At 49.8% G+C, this 24317-nt stretch overlaps 1 protein-coding gene across 1 annotated transcript; it reads right to left on the reverse strand.

The window, feature by feature from the left end:
* Window positions 1-1143: 1143 nt before the first annotated feature.
* Window positions 1144-17995, reverse strand: LOC132581829 (intercellular adhesion molecule 3-like). The gene is made up of 5 exons (XM_060253243.1): window positions 17938-17995; window positions 12272-12544; window positions 9300-9617; window positions 4577-4855; window positions 1144-1460 (listed from the first exon to the last, which is right to left on the reverse strand). Exons 1-5 carry the CDS (start codon window positions 17993-17995, stop codon window positions 1144-1146), a joined length of 1245 nt encoding a protein of 414 aa, XP_060109226.1.
* Window positions 17996-24317: the final 6322 nt, after the last annotated feature.

A 24317-nucleotide genomic window follows, 5' to 3' on the forward strand; every position in this document is an offset into this window, starting at 1 on the left:
TTGGGGAGGAAGGGGGGGAAGGGACAGCTTGCTTTGCCAGGCTCTCTCAATTGCACAGCAGAACTACTGAGCCAAGCCTCTCTTCCTTCTATTAGCTGAGGCTCCTCCCTCTCCTGATCCCCTGGGGAAGGAAGGAAAGAGCCAGAGCTTCCTGTGCCCAGTTCCCTGGATCCCATGGAAGAGATACAAAGAAACCTTTTAGACCAACAAGTGCTAATGTTTTAAGCAGGTTTTATTTTAATTTTTTTTAAAAAAATATTTTACTGTGTTTGTCTGTGTCCTTTATAAAGTTTATATCTCTGCAATGCACATGGCCTGGCCCAGCCTGATATGGGTTACCATATTTTGAAAAACAAAACAGAGGACCAGGCTTCATTTTGGGCAGGAGCTCACAGGAGTGGAGTTCTGGAACTTCTAAATCAGGGGTGTCAAGCCCCTGAGCAGCTGGCTGTCATTTGCTTGCTTCTCCCTCTCGCTTGCTTCCTTCTCCATCACAGCTTGCTTTGCCAGGTTTGCTCAGTCACACAAGAGCTACAGAGGAAGTGGGGAGGGAGAGCTTGCCTTGCCAGACTTTCTCAATCACACAGCAGAGCTACTAAGCCAAGCCTCTCTTCCTTCTACTGGCGGAGACTCCTCCCCCTCCTTGTCCTCTGGGGAAGGAAGGAAAGAGCCAGAGCTTCCTTTGCCCAGTTCCCTGTATGCCATGGGAGAAATACAAAGAAATCACCTTTAAGACCAATGAGTGCTAATGTTTTAAGCATATTTTATCTTTTTTGCAGTGTTTGTGTCCTTTATAAAGTTGATATCTCTGCTACCTAATCTTAAATAGGTAAACACATGGCCCAGCCCAACAAGGTCTCATTTATGTCAGATCCGGCCCTCATAAAAAATGAGTTTGACATCCCTGTTCAAGACAATATGTAGAAACTGTGAAATATATAACATAGAATATGTAATAATGAGGCTGGCAAGTTGGTGGTCATGCTTCTTTGTCCACTCGAGGCTGGCAAGTTGGTGGACATGCTTCTTTGAAATATCTGGGGACTTTGGGGGTGGAGCCAGGAGACTTTGGGGGTGGAGCCAGGAGCAAAGGTGTGAGAAGCAGAATTGAACTCCAAAGGCCCATTTTCATCCCCCCCCCCTTCAAATTGTGAGTGGAAGGGAAGCCATGTACTTACAGAAGACAGTCAGGTTGGCGGAGGTGTGCTTTGTGACAACGGCGTTCCCATCGACGGCCAGGTCTGCCTCACACGCCAATTCCCTCCCGTCGTCTTCCCCCCGAGCCGTCAGGTTGAGCTGCAGGGGGAGCTGATCTCCGGAGGCCAGGATGCGTCCGGAAGCATTTTTAATCCGAAGAGAAACATTTGGTGGTTGGGTAGCCGGAGCATCGCATGTGACAGTCATGGGATTATTTGCAAAGGCCTGAGGAGGATGGATTTCCAAGGAGGGGTTTGGAAAACCTGCAAATGCCAAGAAGAAACGGGTCATGCCTTCTGCACCTCGAGATTCACTCCAGCTGAACGGATCTCTATAGTCTTGAGATGGGTCATAATTCTGGGGGGCCTCCGGGCTTCTAGGGTTGCCAGCCTCCAGGTGGGGCCTGGAGATCTCCCGCATTGACAACTGATCTCCAGCTGGCAGAGATCGGCTCCCCTGGAGAAAATGACTGCTTTGGAGGGGGTACTCCTCTGTGGCATTGTACCCTGCTGAGGCCAGGGCTGGCGTGTGGCAATAGGCGAGGTAGGCAGCTGTCTGGGGCGCTACCCCGCCTGGGGGCGCCACTAGATGCTCCCTTACTCCCCTTGCCCAGTGCACAGTGCACCTGTACTCTTCAGAGGCTTCCTTCGAACGCAGCTAAGCGGCGACTTCCCATGAACATAAGAACATCAGAGAAGCCATGTTGGATCAAGCCAGTGGCCCCTCCAGTCCAACACTCTGTGTCACACAAGAACATAAGAGAAGCCCTGTTGGATCAGGCCAGTGGCCCATCCAGTCCAACACTCTGTGTCACAGAAGAACATAAGAGAAGCCATGTTGGATCAGGCCAGTGGCCCCTCCAGTCCAACACTCTGTGTCACAGAAGAACATAAGAGAAGCCATGTTGGATCAGGCCAGTGGCCCCTCCAGTCCAACACTCTGTGTCACAGAAGAACATAAGAGAAGCCATGTTGGATCAGGCCAATGGCCCCTCCAGTCCAACACTCTGTGTCACAGAAGAACATAAGAGAAGCCATGTTGGATCAGGCCAGTGGCCCATCCAGTCCAACACTCTGTGTCACATAAGAACATAAGAGAAGCCATGTTGGATCAGGCCAATGGCCCATCCAGTCCAACACTCTGTGTCACAGAAGAACATAAGAGAAGCCATGTTGGATCAGGCCAATGGCCCCTCCAGTCCAACACTCTGTGTCACAGAAGAACATAAGAGAAGCCATGTTGGATCAGGCCAATGGCCCCTCCAGTCCAACACTCTGGGTCACATAAGAACATAAGAGAAGCCATGTTGGATCAGGGCAATGGCCCATCCAGTCCAACACTCTGTGTCATACAGTGGCCAATATATGTGTGTGTGTATACACGCACACACATATATACACACTGTGGCTAATAGCCACTGATGGACCTCTGCTCCATATTTTTATCCAATCCCCTCTTGAAGCTGTCTATGCTTGTAGCCGCCACCACCTCCTGTGGCAGTGAATTCCACATGTTGATCACCCTTTGGGTGAAGAAGGACTTCCTTTTATCCGTTCTAACCCGACTGCTCAGCGATTTCATTGAATGCCCACGAGTTCTTGTATTGTGAGAAAGGGAGAAAAGGACTTCTTTCTCTACTTTCTCCATCCCATGCGTAATCTTGTCAACCTCTCTCATGTCACCCCGCAGTCGACGTTCTCCAAGCTAAAGAGCCCCAAGCGTTTCAACCTTTCTTCATAGGGAAAGTGTTCCAAATCTTTAATCATTCTAGTTGCCCTTTTCTGGACTTCTGGCCATCACATTTCAAGGGACCTTGCATCTTTTCAGTGCCTTCCCTCCACTGGAAATAATGAAGGATGGGGTCACCTTCTTTCGGGGCTCATAGCATTGGACCCCCTGGTCCAATCTTTTTGAAAATTGGAAGTTGTTTTGAGGAGAGGCACCGAATGCTATGCAGAACATTTGGTGCCTCTACCTCAAAAAACCGCCCCCCCCAAGCCTCAGATAGCCACTGATCAATTCTCCATGATACCCTATGGGAATTGGTCTCCGTAGGGAACAATGGAGTGCCCAGCAGCCCCCCCCTCCGCTTTCTGATGACCCTCAAAACCTGGGGATCCCCTGCTCCCACCTTGGGGTTCAGCAACCCACAAAGAGCAACGCGGATAATAGAGCAGGAAATTAAGGTAATAAACCTCCGCAAAACCCAGCCTCAAATTACCAAATATTAATATCAAATAAATACAAATACCAGAAATTTATATTCAATTGTGCAAAAGCATTCCATATACAAAGGGCAGATAAAGAACATTAAACCTTCACCCAGAGTCATTTACAGACCAATCAATGTCCAGGAAATTCCAAAGGGTGGATGAAGGCAGAAATTCAAACAGTCAAGTCTTTCATGAAGAACAATGCTTCCAGAAGTTATTTTCCATTGAAGAATTTCAAACAGATAACATTTTCGCACACAGCTTACCAGGCAGTCATGCTCCTGTTCTCTCCGTAGCGTCCGTCGGATTTCCCACTATCTGCGCCGGAGCTACAGGAAGTGTTGCGGCTTTCACGTAGCAAACGTAAACCACTAAAACCCAGTTTACGTTTGCTACGCAAAAGCCGCGGCACTTCCTGTAACTGCGGCACAGATAGTGGGAAATCCGACAGATGCTGCGGAGAGAACAGGAACGTGATCGCGTGGTAAGCTGTGTGCGAAAACGGTAAGAGAATGATGCTCCAAAGAACTTATCCTTTTGTGCAGCAAGGCACATAAGTTTTGGAACGCGATGTGGTAGTACTTTGGTCCCACGTTTTGCACTTGTTTCTACAAGCTTCTAACAAATTCATTACATCTCGCTGCTGCTGCTTACAACAAATCTCACAAGGTATGGTCAATTGATGTAATGAATTTGTTAGAAGGTGTAATGAATTTGTTAGAAGCTTGTAGAAGCAAGTGCGAAACGTGGGACCAAAGTACTACCGCGTCGCGTTTCAAAACTTATGTGCCTTGCTGTACAAAAGGATAAGTTTTTGGGAGCATCGTTCTCTATCTGAAATTCTTCAAAGCAAAAAAAAACCTTTTTCTGGAAGTATTGTTCTTCATGAAAGACTTGACCGTTTGAATTTCTGCCTTCATCCATCCTTTGGAATTTCCTGGACATTGATTGGTCTGTAAATGACTTTGGGTGAAGGTTTAATGTTCTTTATTTGCCATTTATACATGGAATGCTTTTGCACAATTGAATAAAAATTTCTAGTACTTGAATTTATTTGATATTAATATTTGGTAATTTGAGACTGGGTTTTGTGGAGGTTTATTACCTTAATTTCTTGGAACCCTGGAAACGGGCTCTTCCTTCTGGCCCATGCCCAGCTCACTTACTGTAAACCTTCACAGATTCCGCTACTGATCTGATCACTGGCCCCAGGGACACCGTGCAGTTCAACTTCGCTTCTCCCGCATTTGGGACGGACACCTTCGCTCGGGCCGTGGCTGTGTCCCCCGACACCGTGACGCTGAAGTTCAACCCCGTCCCCATGAAGGTGAGGTCAAACTGGGTCTCGTTGGCTGGGAAAACTCCCACCACATCGCACGTCGCAGACGTCTCTTCGTCCGCCTCTATGTAGCGTCGGATTTGGAGCCGGGGGTCTGCTGGGAAAGCTGTCGAGGTAGAAGCCAACACAATGTCATGGTCTGAGCATAAAGATTCTAAAAAGGCTTTTTTGCCAATGAAGGCGCAAGAGATCTAGACCATCAGTAAGCTTCTGTCCCCTCAAATCTAGAGGAGAGACATTTTCTCTTGGTAATGAGCAAGTCATTCTTACCAGGGTGGCTAAGGTCCTCATCTTGTCGAATCTTGTGTTGTGTATGTGGACTCTTATGTTTAATATTGTGGGCTCTGCATAAGAACCTAAGAGAAGCCATGTTGGATCAGGCCAACGGCCCATCCAGTCCAACACTTTGTGTCTCACAGTGGCTATAAAACCCAAGTACCATCAGGAGGTCCACCGGTGGGGCTAGAAGCTCTCTCACTGTGCCCCTCCCAAGCACCAAGAATACAGAGCATCACTGCCCCAGACATAAGAATATAAGAGAAGCCATGTTGGATCAGGCCAATGCCCCATCCAGTCCACCACTCTGTGTCACACAGTGGCCAAAACCCAGAGGCCATCAGGAGGTCCATCAGTGGGGCCAGGACACTAGAAGCCCTCCCACTGTTGCCCCCCCCAAACACCAAAAATACAGAGTATCACTGCCCCAGACATAAGAACATAAAAGAAGTCATGTTGGATCAGGTCAATGGCCCATCCAGTCCAACACCCTGTGTCACACAGTGGCCAAAAAACCCAGGGGCCATCAGGATGTCCATCAGTGGGACCAGGACACTAGAGGCCCTCCCACTGTGCCCTCCAAGCACCAAGAATACAGAGCATCACTGCCGCAGACATAAGAACCTAAGAGAAGCCATGTTGGATCAGGCGAACGGCCCATCCAGTCCAACACTCTGTGTCACACAGTGGCTATGAAACCCAAGTGCCATCAGGAGGTCCATCAGTGGGACCAGGACACTAGAAGCCCTCCCACTGTTGCCCCTCCCAAGCACCAAGAAGACAGAGCATCACTGCCCCAGACAGAGAGTTCCAACGATATGCTGTGGCTAATAACCACTGATGGACCTCTGCTCCAGATGTTGATCCAATCCCCTCTTGAAGCTGTCTGTGCTTGTAGCCGTCATCACCTCCTGTGGCAGTGAATTCCATGTGTTAATCCCCCTTGAGTGAAGGACTTCTTTTGATCCATCTCCATTGCAGAGATTGGTTCCCCTGGAGCCAAAGGCTGTTTTTAGGGCTGACTCTATGACGAGCCCCATGGTGCAAAGTGTTAAAGCTGCAGTACTGCAATCCTAATCTCTGCTTATGACCTGAGTTCGATCCCCGGCAGAAGCGGGGTTTTCAGGTAGCCGGCTCGAGGTTGACTCAGCCTTCCATCCTTCCGAGGTTGGTTAAATGAGCACCCAGCTTGCTGCGGGGAAAGTGTAGATGACTGGGGAAGGCAATGGCAAACCACCCCGTAAAAAGTCTGCCGTGAAGACGTTGTGAAAGCAGCGTCACCCCAGAGTCGGAAACGACTGGTGCTTGCACAGGGAACCTTTCCTTTAGAGCGGCCCCATGGAGCAGAGTGGTAAAGCAGCAGTACTGCAGAACTGTGATCTGAACTCTCTGCTCACGACCTGATAATGACCATTCATTCCCCCCCTCCCCAGTTTCATTAAAGTCCAGAGGTATTGGCAGCGTGTTCCAAAAGCCCAGGTGAGATTGGGGGCAGCTGGTATCCAGGCAGCGGAATAGAGGCGGGTGAGTCAGCCGCCTCCCTGCCCAAGCTTTATGACACCAGTCCGGAGCTCAGAGAGGGAAAAAAGATTGAAGGGAACAGCCTCCATCGCTGTCATGGAGCTATTCATAGACTCTTGCTTAATGGGATTATAATCGCTATCTATTTCCTGCATGCCCCCTGGCAGGAGAATGCCATGCCAATCACAGAACCGGGATTTGGCAGGGATGGAGGAAGGGAAACGAGGGACGCTGGATTGTTTTACTGTTTTAACCAGGGCTTTTTTTCCTTTGCATATTAGGCCACACTCCTCTGATGCAGCCAATCCTCCTGGAGATGACAGGGCTCTTCTTACAGGGCCTACTGTAAGCTCCAGGATTGGCTACATCAGGGGGCGCGGCCTAATATGCAAAGCAGCTCTCCTAGAATTCCACCCCTGCATATTAGGCCACACACCCCTGATGTAGCCAATCCTCCTGGAGATGACAGGGCTCTTCTTACAGGGCCTACTGTAAGCTCCAGAAGGATTGGCTACATCAGGGTTTGTCTACATCAGGGTTTGTGTGGCCTAATATGCAAAGGTGTTCCTGCTACAAAAATAGCCCTGGTTCTAACAACAGCGTACTTGCACCCAGGGGTTGTTTTGTAGAAAAATAGGTGGTGGAGCTCATTAGCATAACCCATTAGCAGCCAAAAGCAACCTGACGCAAGAAAAGAGAACCCCGGGTGAGCGAGGCCTGCTTGGGCTAGCTAGAGATCCAGCCAGTCCAAGCAGGCCTCGCTCACCTGAGGCTCTCCATGGCCGCCCCCCCTCACAGTCAAAAGGCCAGCAAGCCACATCAGAAGTGGAGAAAGGGTGGTGTGGGCTTCTCCAGGGGTTCATGAGGGCGGCTGGGGGCGTGGCAAAGCCCCTGGTGGCTGGCTGGCTGCCCGCTCTCCTCATCCAGGGATTGTCGTGCAGCTGCACCTCCTATTCCATGGACAAGGGAGGTGGGGAGGAGGAGGGGGAACCCTCAGAAAGGGTCAGGAGCTGGGCTCCTGGGAGCTCCTGCAGAATCAGAGGCCTGCTTGCACCATCGGGCTCTCACCAATGGCTTGGAGAAGCTGCAGGACAGCAGACAGGGAAAGGTGATGCTGAAATGGTCCATCCTCGGATTGCTGCCATGGGGGACTGTTCTCTCTCGTGTGCTTTGTGCGTGCAGCGCAGTGATGTCACCCAGAAGCGATGTCATCACGCTGGGGGACGTAGTGCCAGGGATGCTCTAGGACTAGTAATAAAACTCTATGGTGCCATAGAGTTTTGCTGCGAGTCCTAAAGTGACGTCCTGGGGACACTCCAGGGCTAGCGATGAACCTCTGTGGTTCCATAGAGGGGTCAGTGCTTGGATGAGACACCACCAAGGCAGGCGCTGCAGAAGAAGGCAATGGCAAGCCACCTCCGCTCCTCGCTTGCCTTGAAAGCCCCTTGCTGGGGTCTCCATAAATTGGAAGCTAAGCAGGGTCTGTCAGCGCAGGGTTCATTAAGGCTTCAACAATGGTAGGACTCTTTTCTTTGAAAATAAGTTTCATTTATTGAACACACAATGTTACTCTTGCAGAAGGTCTTTGAAAGTGATAACACACAAGGAACAAGCACTAGCATTGATGGTGGTACATCAAAGCCGGGGGGCTTTAAATCATTCTCATAATAAAGTTGCATTCTACTTTCTAAGGTGTTTGATTCACACGCCTGTTATCTCTCTAGCTGAACCGTTTCCACTCCCCCTCCCGGCTGATGTCCTTGCGGCGCCTGGGAAGCGGCGGCGGGGTCTCTTTCTGCGCTCACCGCCCGTTTATTGCCTTTGGCGCCTAATTCCCTCCCACCTTTCCTCTTCCCCCTCAGGCACGCCTAGAGTTCTACTTGGGATCACTAGGGTTAGTCCTAAACAAATAAACCCTATAGGCAATATGGTTAGTATCAATTGAATACAAGCTGACAGGGTCAGCACTTGGATGGGAGACCACCAAGGAAGGCTCTGCAGAGGAAGGCCATGGCCAACCACCTCTGCTTCTCACTTGCCTTGAAAGCCCCTTGCTGGGATCACCAGAAGCTGGAAGCTAAGCAGGGTCAGTACTTGGATGGGAGACCACCAAGGAAGGCTCTGCAGAGGAAGGCGATGGCCAACCACTTCTGCTTCTCACTTACCCTGAAAGTCCCTTGCTGGGGTCACCATAAGCTGGAAGCTAAGCAGGGTCAGTACTTGGATGGGAGACCACCAAGGAAGGCTCTGCAGAGGAAGGCCATGGCCAACCACCTCTGCTTCTCACTTGCCTTGAAAGCCCCTTGCTGGGGTCACCATAAGCTGGAAGCTAAGCAGGGTCAGTACTTGGATGGGAGACCACCAAGGAAGGCTCTGCAGAGGAAGGCGATGGCCAACCACTTCTGCTTCTCACTTACCCTGAAAGTCCCTTGCTGGGGTCACCAGAAGTTGGAAGCTAAGCAGGGTCAGTACTTGGATGGGAGACCACCAAGGAAGGCTCTGCAGAGGAAGGCCATGGCCAACCACCTCTGCTTCTCACTTGCCTAGAAAGCCTCTTGCTGCAGTCGCAAGAAGTTGGAAGCTGAGCAGGGTCGGCACTTGGATGGGAGTCCAGCCATGGGCGGAAAAGCCATCCTGTGTAGACGATGCTGCAATCATATTGCTTCATTTTATCCAGTTAGCAGAAAACTCTTAGCCGATGCCACCTGATCTCGCTGCCCCCTTTGTCTGCAAGGAATTGGATGCGAACTCACCCGTGATAGTTAGCGTTTGATCGACGGAGGCCTTTTCGAAGAGGGGCCCTTCCGGCCTCAAATCCAGGGCCGCACGGCAGCTGATTTCCTCCCCACGGTCAATCCGTCGAGCAGTCCCCGTGTGGTTCACCACAACGTCGTCAGCTTCGGGCTCAATGTGATTCTCAAATCTCTGCAGGTGGAGTTTCTCCCCCCCTTTGAGGAAGGTCACGGACAGGTTCCGGATGGGGGCAACATTGGAAACCCGGCAGGTCAAGGTATAGTTCTCTCCCACCTCCATCTCTGGCACCGGATCCAGCTCCACAAGCTCTGGAAGTCCTAGGAAAATACAAGAAGGCAAAGTGAAGTAAGGCTGTACATGTGATGATGTGGAAGTTATGCACAAGTCCTCTAGATCAGGGGTGTAAAACATGCAGCCGAATCAGGCCCCCAAAGGGCTCTTGTAAGCCCCTCGAGCAACTGGCTGTTGTCTGCTTCCTTCTCCCTCTCTCTTGCTTCCTTCTCCATTGCAGGTTGCTTTGCCAGGCTTGCTCAATCGCACAGGAACTACAGAGCAAAGCTGACATTTTCTCCATTGGCTGAAGCTCCTCCCTTGGGGAGGAAGTGGAGAGGGAGAGCTTGCTTTGCCAGGCTGTCTCAATCACACAGCAGAGCTACTGAGCTAAGCCTCTCTTCCTTCTGTTGGCTGAGGCTCCCTCTCTCTTGGTCCTCTGGGGAAGGAAGGAAAGACTACAGAGTAAAGCTTCCATTTTCTCCATTGGCTGAAGCTCCTCCCTTGGGGAGGAAGTGGAGAGGGAGAGCTTGCTTTGCCAGGCTGTCTCAATCACACAGCAGAGCTACTGAGCTAAGCCTCTCTTCCTTCTGTTGGCTGAGGCTCCCTCTCTCTTGGTCCTCTGGGGAAGGAAGGAAAGACTACAGAGTAAAGCTTCCATTTTCTCCATTGGCTGAAGCTCCTCCCTTGGGGAGGAAGTGGAGAGGGAGAGCTTGCTTTGCCAGGCTGTCTCAATCACACAGCAGAGCTACTGAGCTAAGCCTCTCTTCCTTCTGTTGGCTGAGGCTCCCTCTCTCTTGGTCCTCTGGGGAAGGAAGGAAAGACTACAGAGTAAAGCTTCCATTTTCTCCATTGGCTGAAGCTCCTCCCATGGGGAGGAAGGGGAGAGGGAGAGCTTGCTTTGCCAGGCTCTCTCAATCACACAGCAGAGCTACTGAGCCAAGTCTCTCTTTCTTCTGTTGGCTGAGGCTCCTCCCCCTCCTGGTACCCTAACCCTCCAGAGCTTCCTTTGCCCAGTTCCCTGGATACCATGGGAGAAACACAAAGAGTCTACCTTTAATGTTTTAAGCATGTTTTAAGTTTTAAAAAAATCAATTGTGTTTGCCTGTGTCCTGTATAAAGTTTATATCTCTGCTACCTAATCTTAAATAAGTACATACATAGCCTGGCCCAACATGTCTCGGCCTGACAAAGTCTCACTTATGTCATATTTAGCCCTCGTAACAAAATGAGTTCGACATCCCTGATTTAGACTGTGAAAGTGACAGTTTCTGGGGAGGCGCTGTGGCTCAGTGGGGATGGGAAAGACCTTGACCTGAGACCCTGGCTCAGTGGCAGAGCCTCCGCTTGGCATGCAGAAGGTCCCAGGTTCAATTCCCGGCATCTCCAGTTAAAAGGACCAGGCAGGAGGTGACAGGAAAGACCTTGACCTGAGACCCTGGCTCAGTGGCAGAGCCTCTGCTTGGCATGCCGAAGGTCCCAGGTTCAATTCTCAGCATCTCCAGTTCAAAGGACCAGGCAGGAGGTGATGGGAAAGACCTTGACCTGAGACCCTGGCTCAGTGACAGAGCCTCTCCTTGGCATGCAGAAGGTCCCAGGTTCAATCCCCGGCATCTCCTGTTAAAAGGACCAGGCAGGAGGGGATGAGAAAGACCTTGACCTGAGACCCTGGCTCAGTGGCAGAGCCTCTACCTGACATGCAAACGGTCCCAGGTTCAATCCCCGGCATCTCCAGTTAAAAGGACCAGGCAGGAGGTGATGGGAAAGACCTCAGCCTTTGACCCTGGAGAGCCACTGCCAATCTGGAGAATCACTACCACTGGAGCTGGTTGGCCACTGTGTGAGACAAGAGGCTGGACCCTCACTGGTCTGACCCAGCAGGGCTCTTATATTCTTCTCAGGGGAAGGCCTCAGCCGCTCTGCCCTGTTGTTGGCCCTCCAGAGGAACTGGCTGGCTACTGTGTGAGACAGGAGGCTGGACTAGAGGGACCCTCCGTGGTCTGACCCAGCAGGGCTCTTCTGATGTTCTTCTCAGGGGAAGGCCTCAGCCTCTCTGCCCTGTTGTTGACCCTCCAGAGGAACTGGCTGGCCACTGTGTGAGACAGGAGGCTGGACTAGAAGGACCCTCCCTGGTCTGACCCAGCAGGGCTCTTCTGAGGTTCTTCTCAGGGGAAGGCCTCAGCCGCTCTGCCCTGTTGTTGGCCCTCCAGAGGAACTGGTTGGCCACTGTGTGAGGCAGGATGCTGGACTAAATGGACCACTGGTCTGATCCAGCAGGGCTCTTTTGAGTTCTTATGGTGAGCCCGGGCATAGATTTATCCCTGCTTACATACCCCATTTCCGAACGTTTTCTTGACAGCCACCTGGCCATTAGGTTGTAATTCCAGGACATCACCAGGCCTCACCTGGAGATTGGCAACCCTACTGAGTGACGCTTCCTCTAAGCCGTGGAGTCTTGTGAGCAAAAATTCTACTTCGTGAGCTCCTGGCATTAAAATTGTGAGCTGCTGCATCAATGAGGGTGCTCTGGGGCCTTTTGTCCTGAGCTAAGACAAAAATGTGTGAGCCGGAGGCTAAGAAACTGTGAGCTGGTTCCCACCAACCCAGCTTTGAGGGAACACTGTAGCCGATCACCATGGAGAAAGGAAGAGTATCCAGAAACAGCAAATAAATTGCAAACGCCTGCTTTGCAGCCACTTACGATACACCGTGATGTTTGCCAGCACAGCCTTGCGCTCTCCTCCACAGCGGAAGGAGCACTCTAGGGCGGGCGCCCACTCCGTGATGTTCGCCAGCTGGAAGGCCGCCCAGTTGCTCCCATTGTCTTTCCTCTCCCCGACAAGCGACGTCTCCAAGTCGCCCCTGGCATCGTCCTCCGGGCAGCTGGAGCTACAGTTCACCCAGAGAGATCCTCCGTGTTCCACCACGGGGTTTTCGGGCAAGACGCTCACATCAAACCCGGGCTGCTCCGCTCCTGCAATAACACAGCCACATTATCAATCAATCAATCAAACTTTTAATGGCATAATAATACAATAAAACAGGGATAAACAGCCAAAGACACCTAAAAATGTGAGAAGATCGCCACCAAACAATGCTCCCTCTAAGCTGCAAAGTCTTGTGAGCAAAAATTCTGTTTTGTGAGCTACTGCCATTAAAGTCGTTGAACAAAGCAGGAGTCAAGTCCCACCTTTTAGACCAACCAAGTTTTATTCAGAATGTAAGCCTTCGCGTGCTAAAAGCACACTTCTTCGGACGAGGGGATCAGGTGAGCTACTGGTAGTGAGCTGCTGGTGTTAAAAGTTGTGAGCGGCTGCATAAATTACTGTGCTCTGGGGTCATCCTTCCTGAGCTAAGACAAAAATGTGGGAGCTGAAGGCTAAAAAATCTGTGAGCTAGCTCACGCTAACTCAGCTTAGAAGGGAACACTCCAGCCAACCAGAGCCCACTGAAATTAAAAAGGCAGAATAGATGTATATATTTTATTCTCTAGGTCAAACTTGCTTAATGTAAGAGCCAGATAGAATAAGAGTCAGATGTTTGAGTGCCACGAGACATGAACATCAGATGTTTGAAGGGAGGGAGGGAGGATGGGAGAGAAGGAAGGGAGGGAGGGGGAAGGAAATAGATGAGGGAGGTGGAGGTGGAAAGAAAGCAACTTTAAATGCGTTCTCCAAGCTGCTGACTAGTTCGGCTTGGAGAAGTGATTTAAAGAGACAAATGCCTTCTCCAAGCCAGCCGATGGGGTGGCGGGTTTTTTGAGAGCCGCAGAATATGTGTGAAAGAACCACATGTGGCTCTTGAGCCACAGTTTGGCCACCCGTGCTCCAGTCCATATGCATGACAGAAACTCAGTGACAGATGCAGTGATTTTGGGGGACTTGTCAGATAACAAAAAGGTGAAATCATTATTGGTCAAAGGTTTTGAAGAGGGGAGAAGAGGACGAATCCGGTAATGGCACAGAGAAGAGTAAGGAGAACAGTGAAACAGAATCTGTTGTACGGAATCAGGTTTCTCAAAGAGGCCGGAGCAAACTCGTTTCTTATAAGGAACACCCTTAGATCTGCTTTTCGAGACAGCCGAAGGGAAAAGATTAAATCTGGCAAGCACAGAGCCACATTAAAAACACACACACACACACACACATTTTGCTCAGGAGTTGGCCAAAGGGCCCCTGAAAAACGGGGGTTTGGTCCAGAGCTAGAGAAAGCTACAGACTCCAGGGACAAAAATATTAGAAATCGCATTGCAGCCTCGCTCTCTTCTTCCAGGGTGCATAAAGAACATTCCTGAGGTCACCGTTTCCGAACTGAAATTGCAGGTTTCTGGTTCACACCGGGGAGCCTAGACTAGCCTTCGGCCATCAGAATTCAGGAGCTAAGCAGGGTCGATCCTGGTCAGTCCTTGGGTGGGAGGCCACCAGGGAAGCCCAAGGTTGCTACGCAGAGGCAGGCGATGGCAAACCACCTCCGTTCATCGCTTGCCCTGATCTGGATGGCCCCAGGCTAGCCTGATCTCATCAGATCTCAGAAGCAAAGCACGGTCAGCCCTGATCAGTCCTTGGGTGGGAGACCACCAAGGAAGACCAGGGTTGCTACGCAGAGGCAGGCAAAGGCACACCACCACTTCCTAAGCTAGCCCGACCTTTATATCTTGAGAGCTGAGATAGGCCCTTGTTAGTATTTGGGTGGGAGACCACTGAGGAAGTCCAGGGTTGCTCCGCAGAGGCAGGCAATGGCAAAACCACCTCTGCCTAAGCTAGCCCGACCTTATCAGATCTCAGAAACGAAGAAGGGTCGGCCCTGGTTTAAGCCAGTTTGGTGCAGTGGTTAAGTGTGCGGACTCTTATCTGGGAGAACTGGGTTTGATTCCCCACTCCTTGCAGCTGCTGGAATGGTCTTGGGTCAGCCATAGCTCTGGCAGAGGTTGTCCTTGAAAGGGCAGCTGCTGTGAGAGCCCTCTCAGCCCCACCCACCTCACAGGGTGTCTCTTGTGGGGGGAGAAGATGAAGGAGATTGTAAGCCACTGAGACTCTGATTCAGAGAGAAGGGCGGGGTATAAAGTTGTAATTCTTCTTCTGGTGAGCGCTTGGATGGGAGACCATAGAGGAAGCTCAGGGTTGCTATGCAGAGGCAGGCAAGGGCAAAACCACCTCTGCCTAAGTTAGCCCAACCTTGTCAGATATATATGAACCTATGAAGCTGCCTTCTACTGAATCAGACCCTGGGTCCATCAAAGTCAATCTTGTCTACTCAAGACGGGCAGCGGCTCTCCAGCTGAGGTTTTTCACGTCTCTTTGCCTGGACCCTTTTTAGTTGGAGATGCCAGGGATCGAACCTGGGACTTTCTGCTTACCAAGTAGATGCTCTACCACTGAGCCACAGCCCCATTCATGGCTCTGCAGGGTCTCAAGCTGAGGTTTTTCACGCCTCTTTGCTTGGACCCTTTTTAGTTGGAAATGCTGGGGATCGAACCTGGGACCTTCTGCTTACCAAGTAGATGCTCTACCACTGAGCCACAGCCCCATTCATGGTTCTCCAGGGTCTCAAGCTGAGGTTTTTCACGCCTCCTTGCGTGGACCCTTTTTTGTTGGAGATGCCAGGGATCGAACTTGGGACCTTCTGCTTCCCAAACAGATGCTCTACCACTGAGCCACCTTCCCTTCCCAGATCTTAGAAACTAAGCAGGGTCGGCCCTGGTGAACGCTTGGATGGGAGACTACCAAAGCAGTCCAGGTTGCTACGCAGAGGCAGGAAGTGGCAAACACCCTCTGTTCATCTTTTGTCTTGGCCTGAATGACCCAGGCTGGCTTGATCTCATTGGATCTCAGAAGCTAAGCAGGGTCAGTGCTGGTCTGTCCTTGGATGGGAGACCACCGAGGGAAATCAGGGTTGCCGTGCAGAGGCAGGCAAGGGCAAACCACCTTCTGTTCATGTTGGGTTTCTGATTAGGGTTGCCAATCCCCAGGTGGGAGCAGGGGATCCCCCGGTTTGGAGACCCTCTCCCCGCTTCAGGGTCGTCAGAAAGCGGGAGGAGGGGAGGGAAATGTCTGCTGGGAACTCTGTTATTCCCTAGGGAGATTTATTCCCATAGAAAATCATGGAAAATTGATCCGTGGGTATCTGGGACTCTGGGGGGGGCTGTTTTTTGGGGTAGATGCACCAAATTTTCAGTATAGCATCTAGTGCCTCTCCCCAAAATACCCCCCCCCCCCAAGTTTCAAAAAGATTGGACCAGGGGGTCCAAGTCTATGAGCCCCAAAAGTAGGTGCCCCTGTCCTTCATTATTTTCTATGGAAGGAAGGAATTGAAAAGGTGTGCTGTCCCTTTAAATGTGATGGCTGGAACTCCCTTGGAGTTCATTTATGTTTGCCACATCCTTGCTCCTGGCTCCGCCCCTAATGTCTCCTGACTCCACCCTCAAAGTCTCCTGGCTCCACCCCCAAAGTCCCCAGATATTTCTTGAATTGGACTTGGCAACCCTATTTCTGATGCAATTTCACTTCCTGTTGTCATGAGTTAATTAAATGTGCATTCTGATGTTTAGCCAGTGAGTCAGTAGAGCCAATGAGAATCTTTGCACGTACTTCCCGCCAAGGCTAGGTGTCAATATGCATAGTGACCATTCAGGGAGAGCCCTAATAGGCTGATCCATATATGTGGGTGGTGGTCTAGGGGAAAACATTTGGTCAGTTTTATTGCCCTTTGTGTAAAGCCCTCAGATCTCCATGCAGTTGAAGTTAGGACTCGAGAGAGTCGAGGTGTAGCCTAGAAGCTAGGTAGGATATTAAATCCTTCTTTGTTTTCTAGAAATCCCAGTCATACCTTTTCCTCATTAGAAAAGTAAACTACTTTTATTCTTAAGCTGAACCGTGTGCCCGGCTGTTATTTGTGGTTATCTCCGCGTTACTCTGCTAATAGTATATCTAAACCCCAACAGTTCATCTCTTGCCCTTTCCTGGATGTGCCAGGATAGACTGTGCTCATCAGATCTTGGAAATGAAGCACAGTCAGCCCTGATTGGTCCTTGGATGGGGGAGTTCAAAACCAGAGCCAGGGTTAGTCTGTGGAGGCAGGCAACAGCAAACCACCTCTGAACATCTCTTGCCTTAAGAAGCCCCCAGAGCCCCCAGAAGTCTGCTGCGACCTGATGGTGTTTTCAGCACCAAGATCTTGACATGCCAGCGCTAAGAGGAAGATATTGGATTTATACCCTGCCCTACACCCTGAATCTCAGAGCAGCTCACAATCTCCTTTATCTTCCTCTCCCCCACAACAGACACCCTGTGAGGTGGATGAGGCTAAGAGAGCTCTGGCAGAAACTGCCCCTTCAAGGACAGCTCTTCGAGAGCTATGACTGACCCAAGGCCATTCCAGCAGCTACAATATAAGAAAAAGAAAGAAAGAAAGAAAGAAAGAGAGAGAGAGAAAGAAAGAAAGAAAGAAAGAAAGAAAGAAAGAAAGAAAGAAAGAAAGAAAGAAAGAAAGAAAGAAAGAAAGAAAGAAAGAAAGAAAGAAAGAAAGAAAGAGGAGGAGTGGGGAATCAAACCCAGTTCTCCCAAATAAGAGTCCACCCACTCAAGCCCAACACCAAACTGGTTCTCAGGTCCACCCTGTGAGGTAGCTGGGGCTGAGAGAGCTCTGACAGAAGCTGCCCTTTCAAGGACAACTCCTGCGAGAGCTACGGCTGACCCAAGGCCATTCCAGCAGCTGCAAGTGGAGGAATGGGGAATCAAACCCAGTTCTCCCAGATAAGAGTCCGCACACTTCACCACTACACCAAACTGGCTCTCCAGGAGGACTTGTGCCCAGCCAAATCCAGACCTTCAGCGGAGCTAAGAATTCAAGAGCGGTTCTCTCCCAGCCAATCTCCTGCGCTCTAACCATTAGCCGCTTCTCCCCCGGAAAAGCCAACCCTTCTATGAACCCACTCGCAGCTGCCATCGAAACCTGCCCCTCTTTCTTTTCAAGAACCCTCTCTTTTAGCAAGGGTTGGTGGAGCCACAGAAAAGAGCTTTGGAGCGCTAGGGGGTGAGAGATTCCCCCCCCCCCCAGGAAAAAATGTCAAGCTGTCTGTTTCCAGACACGTGCTGCTGCGTTCCTGCAAGACGGAGGCAGAGAGATGCTTATGCAGTCCAGCGGAATCTCTCTTTCTCTGTCTCACACATACAGGCACACAGATGGCAAAACACAGTCCTTGTTCTCTTCCACGCAGCCCCAGCTGCAGCCGTCTCTAGCAGCTCCCATTTGCAAGGACAAGCTCTCCCCCCCACCCTTGCAAAAAACCCATCACCATCTATAGGGGGAAGGACCAGAGAGAGAGAGAGAGAGAGATTAAGGGGGGGCAGAGACCACCAGACCACTTACCCGCCAGCATCAGCAGGAGGCAACAAGGAAAAGGAAGATAGAGTCTCCGGAGCTTCATGGCTGAGAAAGCCCAGCAGAGCCGGAGAGAGAGAGAGAAAGGAGGAGGAAAGGAGGGGAGATTAGAGAGCGGAGGGGGGCGGAGGGGGGGAAATTAGGCTCCGGATTGGCTTTGCGTTGGTAACTTGGTAGCTAAGGAAGAAAGAGAAGCAGAGGCGGCTGGAGAGCGGCAGCAGAAGGCAAATGCCTGTCCTGGGGGCAGATGCTGTGGGCATCTCTTCCCTTCCACCCCCTTCCCCAATAACTCACAGGGAGCAGATGCCGGGCCTCGTGCCATCGATGGAATGGTCCATCCATTCCCGCATCCCGCTTCCAGCTGTTGGGCGGCCCCCCTGGGTCCTTCGGAGCATGTGTCTCGAAGAGTGGCCGTCACAAGGAGGGATTGCTCTCTCCTCTCCACTGGCCGCTCGCCCTGGACAGAGTGACTGAATGCCTTGTTCTTCCATAAACCTTTGGAACTCATTGCTACTGTATTCAGTTCCATTGTCTGCAGAGCTTTTTTTTTAGCAGGAACGCAGTTCCCACCGGCCTGGTGTCACCGGGTGTGGCCTAATATGCAAATGAGTTCCTGCTGGATCCCCCCCCTGCAAAAAGAGCGACGTGTAACGCTGATGTCAGGGGGTGGGTGGCCTAATATGCAAATGAGTTCCTGCTGGGCCTTTTCTGCAAAAAGCCCTGTGTATAACAATGGTGATGTCAGAGGGTGTGTGGCCTAATATGCAAATGAGTTCCTGCTGGGCTTTTTCCTGCAAAAAGCCCGATGTGCAACACTGGTGATGTCAGGGGGGTGTGGCCTAATATTCAAATGAGTCCCTGCTGGGCTTTTTCAACCAAAAAAAGCCCTGATTGTCTGTAAACAATATTTCTGGAAATTTATTTTTCACAGCAGCAAAATAGGCTTTAAATTGATCAACTACTTGATCTTTGCTTGTAATTAAGTAGACATAGACGTACCTGGATTTTGCTTCTGTGAATGTTAAGAAAAACCTGCTTGCACCAGCCGATTCTTTAATTGGTGGGCTGGCAGTTTGGTTGTTTTTTCCCAATGTGGGTGGAATGGCACAGTGGGAGAAAAATTCAAATGAGGGTTGGGATCATGATGGAGGAATCGGACAACCGAGAATGCGGGGTCAGGGTTGGCCTACCCGGCTAAAGGTAACATCTGGATTAACAGACTCTCATTTATTGCACTTCACACCCAGGATACTTGATGGGTTTAGTACATGGACATCAATCTGCTATTTCGACTTACCCTTCAGTATTGTTTCAGCCCCAATTAACATAAACGAACAAACACCAGACCCCAACTTGTGACTCTTTTAATCTGCTAAAAAACATTTCCATGACTTTCCATGACGTGCACACTTACTCTGTGAAACTAAGAAATATGGGAACTATATAACTGGTTGCGTTGTAATATATAAACTTTCAAAATAAGATAGTAATGTAATTTATGATAACCTTTGCCGTGTAAAATTATATTCTTATCTTAGTAGGAGCTTTAAGAGATAGTAATGATTATTGTATTACTGAACGATAAGATGTATTTGCTGAGAATATTATAAGATGATCGTTACCGATGACGATACGAAATGAACAATGTATAAATAGAAACACTACAAAATTTTAAATTCATAAGAACATAAGAGAAGCCATATTGGATCAGGCCAATGGCCCATCCAGTCCAACTCTCTATGTCACACAGTGGCCAATATATGTGTGTGTGTGTGTATATACACACACACACACACATATACATACACACACACACACACATATATATATTGTGGCTAATAGCCATTGATGGACCTCTGCTCCATATTTTTATCCAATCCCCTCTTAAAGCTGGCTATGCTTGTAGCCACCACCACCTCCTGTTGCAGTGAATTCCACATGTTAATCACCCTTTGGGTGAAGAAGGACTTCCTTTTATCCGTTTTAACCTGACTGCTGAGCAATTTCATTGAATGGCCATGAGTTCTTGTATTGTGAGAAAGGGAGAAAAGTACTTCTTTCTCTACTTTCTCCATCCCATGCATAATCTTGTAAACCTCTATCATGTCACCCTGCAGTTGACGTTTCTCCAAGCTAAAGAGCCCCAAGCATTTTAACCTTTCTTCATAGGGAAAGTGTTCCAACCCTTGAATCATTCTAGTTGCCCTTTTCTGCACTTTTTCCAATGCTATAATATCCTTTTTGAGGTGCGGTGACCAGAATTGTGTACAGTATTCCAAATGAGACCACACCATCAATTTATACAGGGGCATTATGATACTGGCTGATTTGTTTTCAATTCCCTTCCTAATAATTCCCAGCATGGCGTTGACCTTTTTTATTGCAATCGCACACTGTCATGACATTTTCAGTGTGTTATCTACCATGACCCCAAGATCTCTCTCTTGGTCATTCTCTGCCAGTCCACACCCCATCAACTTGTATTTGTAGCTGGGATTCTTGGCCCCAATGTGCATTACTTTGCACTTGGCCACATTGAACCTCATCTGCCATGTTGACGCCCACTCACCCAGCCTCAACAGATCCCTTTGGAGTGCCTCACAATCCTCTCTGGTTCTCACCACCCTGAACAATTTAGTGTCATCTGCAAACTTGGCCTGCTTACTCCCAACTCCAGATCATTAATGAACAAGTCATGTACCCTTCTCTTTCCCCTTTCCTTCTATTTCCCTCCCCCATTCCTTTTTACCTGAAAATCCAATAAATCTATTGCCTGCAACCTTTCCTCATAGGAGTTGGTCTCCAGACCCCTCACCATCTTCATCGCCGTCCTCTGGACACGTTCCAGCTTGTCTATGTCCTTCTTAAAATGTGGTGCCCAAAGCTGAACACAATACTCCAGTTGAGGTCTTACCAGAGCAGAGTAAAGTGAAACCATCACTTCACGTGATCTAGACACTATACTTCCGTTGACGCAGGCCAAAATTGCATTTGCCTTTTTGGACACCACATCGCACTGTCAGCTCATGTTTAGCATGATGAGCCATCTTTATCTTCAACAAATGCTCAAGGCGGCCCTCAAAACTGAAAGATAGGCCCCCCCACACAATAGGCATTTTCAAAAAAGCTGCCCACACTGTAACACGCAGTGTCAATATGGGGGGGGGGGGGGAAACACAGAAAGAAAGAAAGAAAGAAAGAAAGAAAGAAAGAAAGAAAGAAAGAAAGAAAGAAAGAAAGAAAGAAAGAAAGAAAGAAAGAAAGAAAGAAAGAAAGAAAGAAAGAAAGAAAGAAAACTCCAGAAAATGGTGCCATAACTGAGGGATAAAGAACCAGATATTTCCATCTGTCACTCAAAAACAGAGAGGATGGAAGGCAGATCTTGAAGAGTGTGGTAGGTGTAGGTAAACATGGGTATTCATGTGGAGAAGGCCGGGGAGTCGCTGAGAAACCACCAAACCGTGTGGGTGATGTAATCGCAGCGACAGATGGAACGTCCCTCCCCCCCTTTCATCAGTACCAAACTGTGGTGCTATATTGGACTCAGAACACCTTTCCAATCTGGCGCTTCTGTACCTTTCCAACACCTGAAGAGGAGTCTTTGGCAAGGCTTCTGGTATGACAGATACTCCAAAGACCCAAAGCAACGCCTTGGTTTGTTTTTCTTGAATTCCTTGCCAGCAACTGCCATGATAACAAATTGGGACGGGATTGGGGAGGGGAGGGGGGAAGAGAGCAGAACAACAAGGCACAAATCCCACCCAAAACTAATTCTGTGTGATAAATTACAATACACACAATGATGATGAAGAAGAAGACGACATTGGATTTGTATCCTGCCCTCCATTCCGAATCTCAGAGTCTCAGAGCAACTTACAATCTCCTTTACCTTCCTCCCCCACAATAGACACCCTGTGAGGTGGGTGGGGCTGAGAGAGCTCTCCCAGAAGCTGCCCTTTCAAGGATAGAGTCTCAGAGCATCCTACAATCTCCCTTCCTTTCCTCCCCCACAGCAGACACCCTGTGGGATAGGTGGGGCTGAGAGATCTCTCCCAGAAGCTGCCCTTTCAATGACAGAGTCTCAGAGTGGCCTACAATCTCCTTTCCCTTCCTTTCCCACAACAGACACCCTGTGAGGTGGGTGGGGCTGAGAGGGCTCTCCCAGAAGCTGCCCTTTCAAGGACAGAGTCTCAGAGCGGCTCACAATCTCCTTTATCTTCTCCACAACAGAAACCCTGTGAGGTGGGTGGGGCTGAGAGGGCTCTCCCAGAAGCTGCCTTTTCAAGGACAGAGTCTCAGAGCGGCCTATAATCTCCTTTAACTTCCCCACAACAGAAACCCTGTGAGGTGGGTGGGGCTGAGAGAGCTCTGACAGAAGCTGCCCTTTCAAGAACAATCTCTGTGAGAGCTATGGTTGACCCAAGGCCATTCCAGGAGCTGGAAATGGAGGAGTGGGGAAGCACTGCTGTAGCCTTTCCTGCCCTCCTTCCCACGATCTGTCTAAGCTCACAGGATCGGTATGGTTGTCAGATGGCCATCTAGCCTCTGCATGAAAGCCTCCAAAGAAGGAGAGCTCATCACCTCCCAAGTAAGCCTCTTCCACTGAGGAACTACTCTGTCAGGACAAGAAATTATTTGTCCTAATGCTTATCCAGAAACTCTTTTGATTTAATTTCAACCCTCTGGTTCTGGTCTGACCTTCTGGGGCCCCAGAAAACAATTCCACACCCTCCTCTAATGACAGCCCTTCAAGGACTTGAAGATGGTGATCCTATCACCTCTCCAGGCTAAACATGTCCAGCTCCTTCAACCTTTCTTCATAGGACTTGGTCTCCAGACCCCTCACCGTCTTCATCACCCTCCTCTGGACCTCTTGATGGCACTTGGGTTTGTGTTTTTTTGGCCACTGTGTGACACAGAGTGTTGGACTAGATGGGCTATTGGCCCGATCCAACATGGCTTCTCTTATGTTCTTATGTTCTCCAGAGGAACTGGTTGGCCAGTGTGAGGCAGGAGGCTGGATAAGATGGACCCTCACTGTTCTGATCTAACAGGGCTCTTCTGATGTTCTTATGAAATAATGAAATTATTTGTCCTAATGCTTAGCCAGAAACTCTTTTGATTTAATTTCAACCTGTTGGTTCTGGTCTGACCTTCTGGGGCCACAGAAAACAATTCCACACCCTGCTCTATATGACAGCCTTTCAAGTACTTGAAGATGGTGCTCATATCACCTCTCAGTCGTCTCCTCTCCTGGAGAGCCAGTTTGGTGTAGTGGTTAAGTGTGTGGACTCTTATCTGGGAGAACCGGGTTTGATTCCCCACTCCTCCACTTGCACCTGCTAGAATGGCCTTGGGTCAGCCATACCTCTAGCAGAGGTTGTCCTTGAAAGGGCAGTTGCTGTGAGAGCCCTATCCAGCCCCACCCACCTCACAGGGTGTCTGTTGTGGGGGAGGAAGGTAAAGGAGATTGTAAGCCACTCTGATACTCTTCAGAGTGGAAGGCAGGATATAAATCCAATATCTTCATCTACCTCACAGGGTGTCTGTTGTGGGGGAGGAAGGGAAAGGAGATTGTGAGCCGCTCTGAGACTCTTTGGAGTGGAGGGCGGGATATAAATCCAATATCTTCATCTACCTCACAGGGTGTCTGTTGTGGGGGAGGAAGGGAAAGGAGATTGTGAGCCGCTCTGAGACTCTTTGGAGTGGAGGGCGGGATATAAATCCAATATCTTCATCTACCTCACAGGGTGTCTGTTGTGAGGGAGGAAGGGAAAGGAGATTGTGAGCCGCTCTGAGACTCTTCAGAGTGGAGAGCGGGATATAAATCCAATATCTTCATCTACCTCACAGGGTGTCTGTTGTGGGGGAGGAAGGGAAAGGAGATTGTGAGCCGCTCTGAGACTCTTCGGAGTGGAGGGCAGGATATAAATCCAATATCTTCATCTACCTCACAGGGTGTCTGTTGTGGGGGAGGAAGGGAAAGGAGATTGTGAGCCGCTCTGAGACTCTTCGGAGTGGAGGGCAGGATATAAATCCAATATCTTCATCTACCTCACAGGGTGTCTGTTGTGGGGGAGGAAGGGAAAGGAGATTGTGAGCTGCTCTGAGACTCTTCGGAGTGGAGGGCGGGATATAAATCCAATATCTTCATCTACCTCACAGGGTGTCTGTTGTGGGGGAGGAAGGGAAAGGAGATTGTGAGCCGCTCTGAGACTCTTCTAAACATACCCAGCTCCTTCAGCCTTTCCTCATAGGACTTGGTCTCTGGACAAAGGCTTACACTTTGCATCGAGGGAAAGCAAGCGAAACCCCTGGGTATCTGTGGGTGGCACCAGCGCTGAATAGATTGCTCCAGCTGGTTCCAG

This window comes from Heteronotia binoei, chromosome 13, assembly GCF_032191835.1.
Source record: "Heteronotia binoei isolate CCM8104 ecotype False Entrance Well chromosome 13, APGP_CSIRO_Hbin_v1, whole genome shotgun sequence".
Classification (NCBI taxonomy): Eukaryota; Metazoa; Chordata; class Lepidosauria; order Squamata; family Gekkonidae; genus Heteronotia; species Heteronotia binoei.

Coding starts and splice junctions, on each gene's coding strand:
- LOC132581829 (XM_060253243.1), bottom strand. CDS start 17,995: ATGAAGCTCCGGAGACTCTATCTTCCTTTTCCTTGTTGCCTCCTGCTG. Junction 9,618..12,271: donor GGCAAACATCACGGTGTATC/GTAAGTGGCTGC, acceptor GTATTTTCCTAG/GACTTCCAGAGCTTGTGGAG. Junction 4,856..9,299: donor TCAAACGCTAACTATCACGG/GTGAGTTCGCAT, acceptor CTACCTCGACAG/CTTTCCCAGCAGACCCCCGG.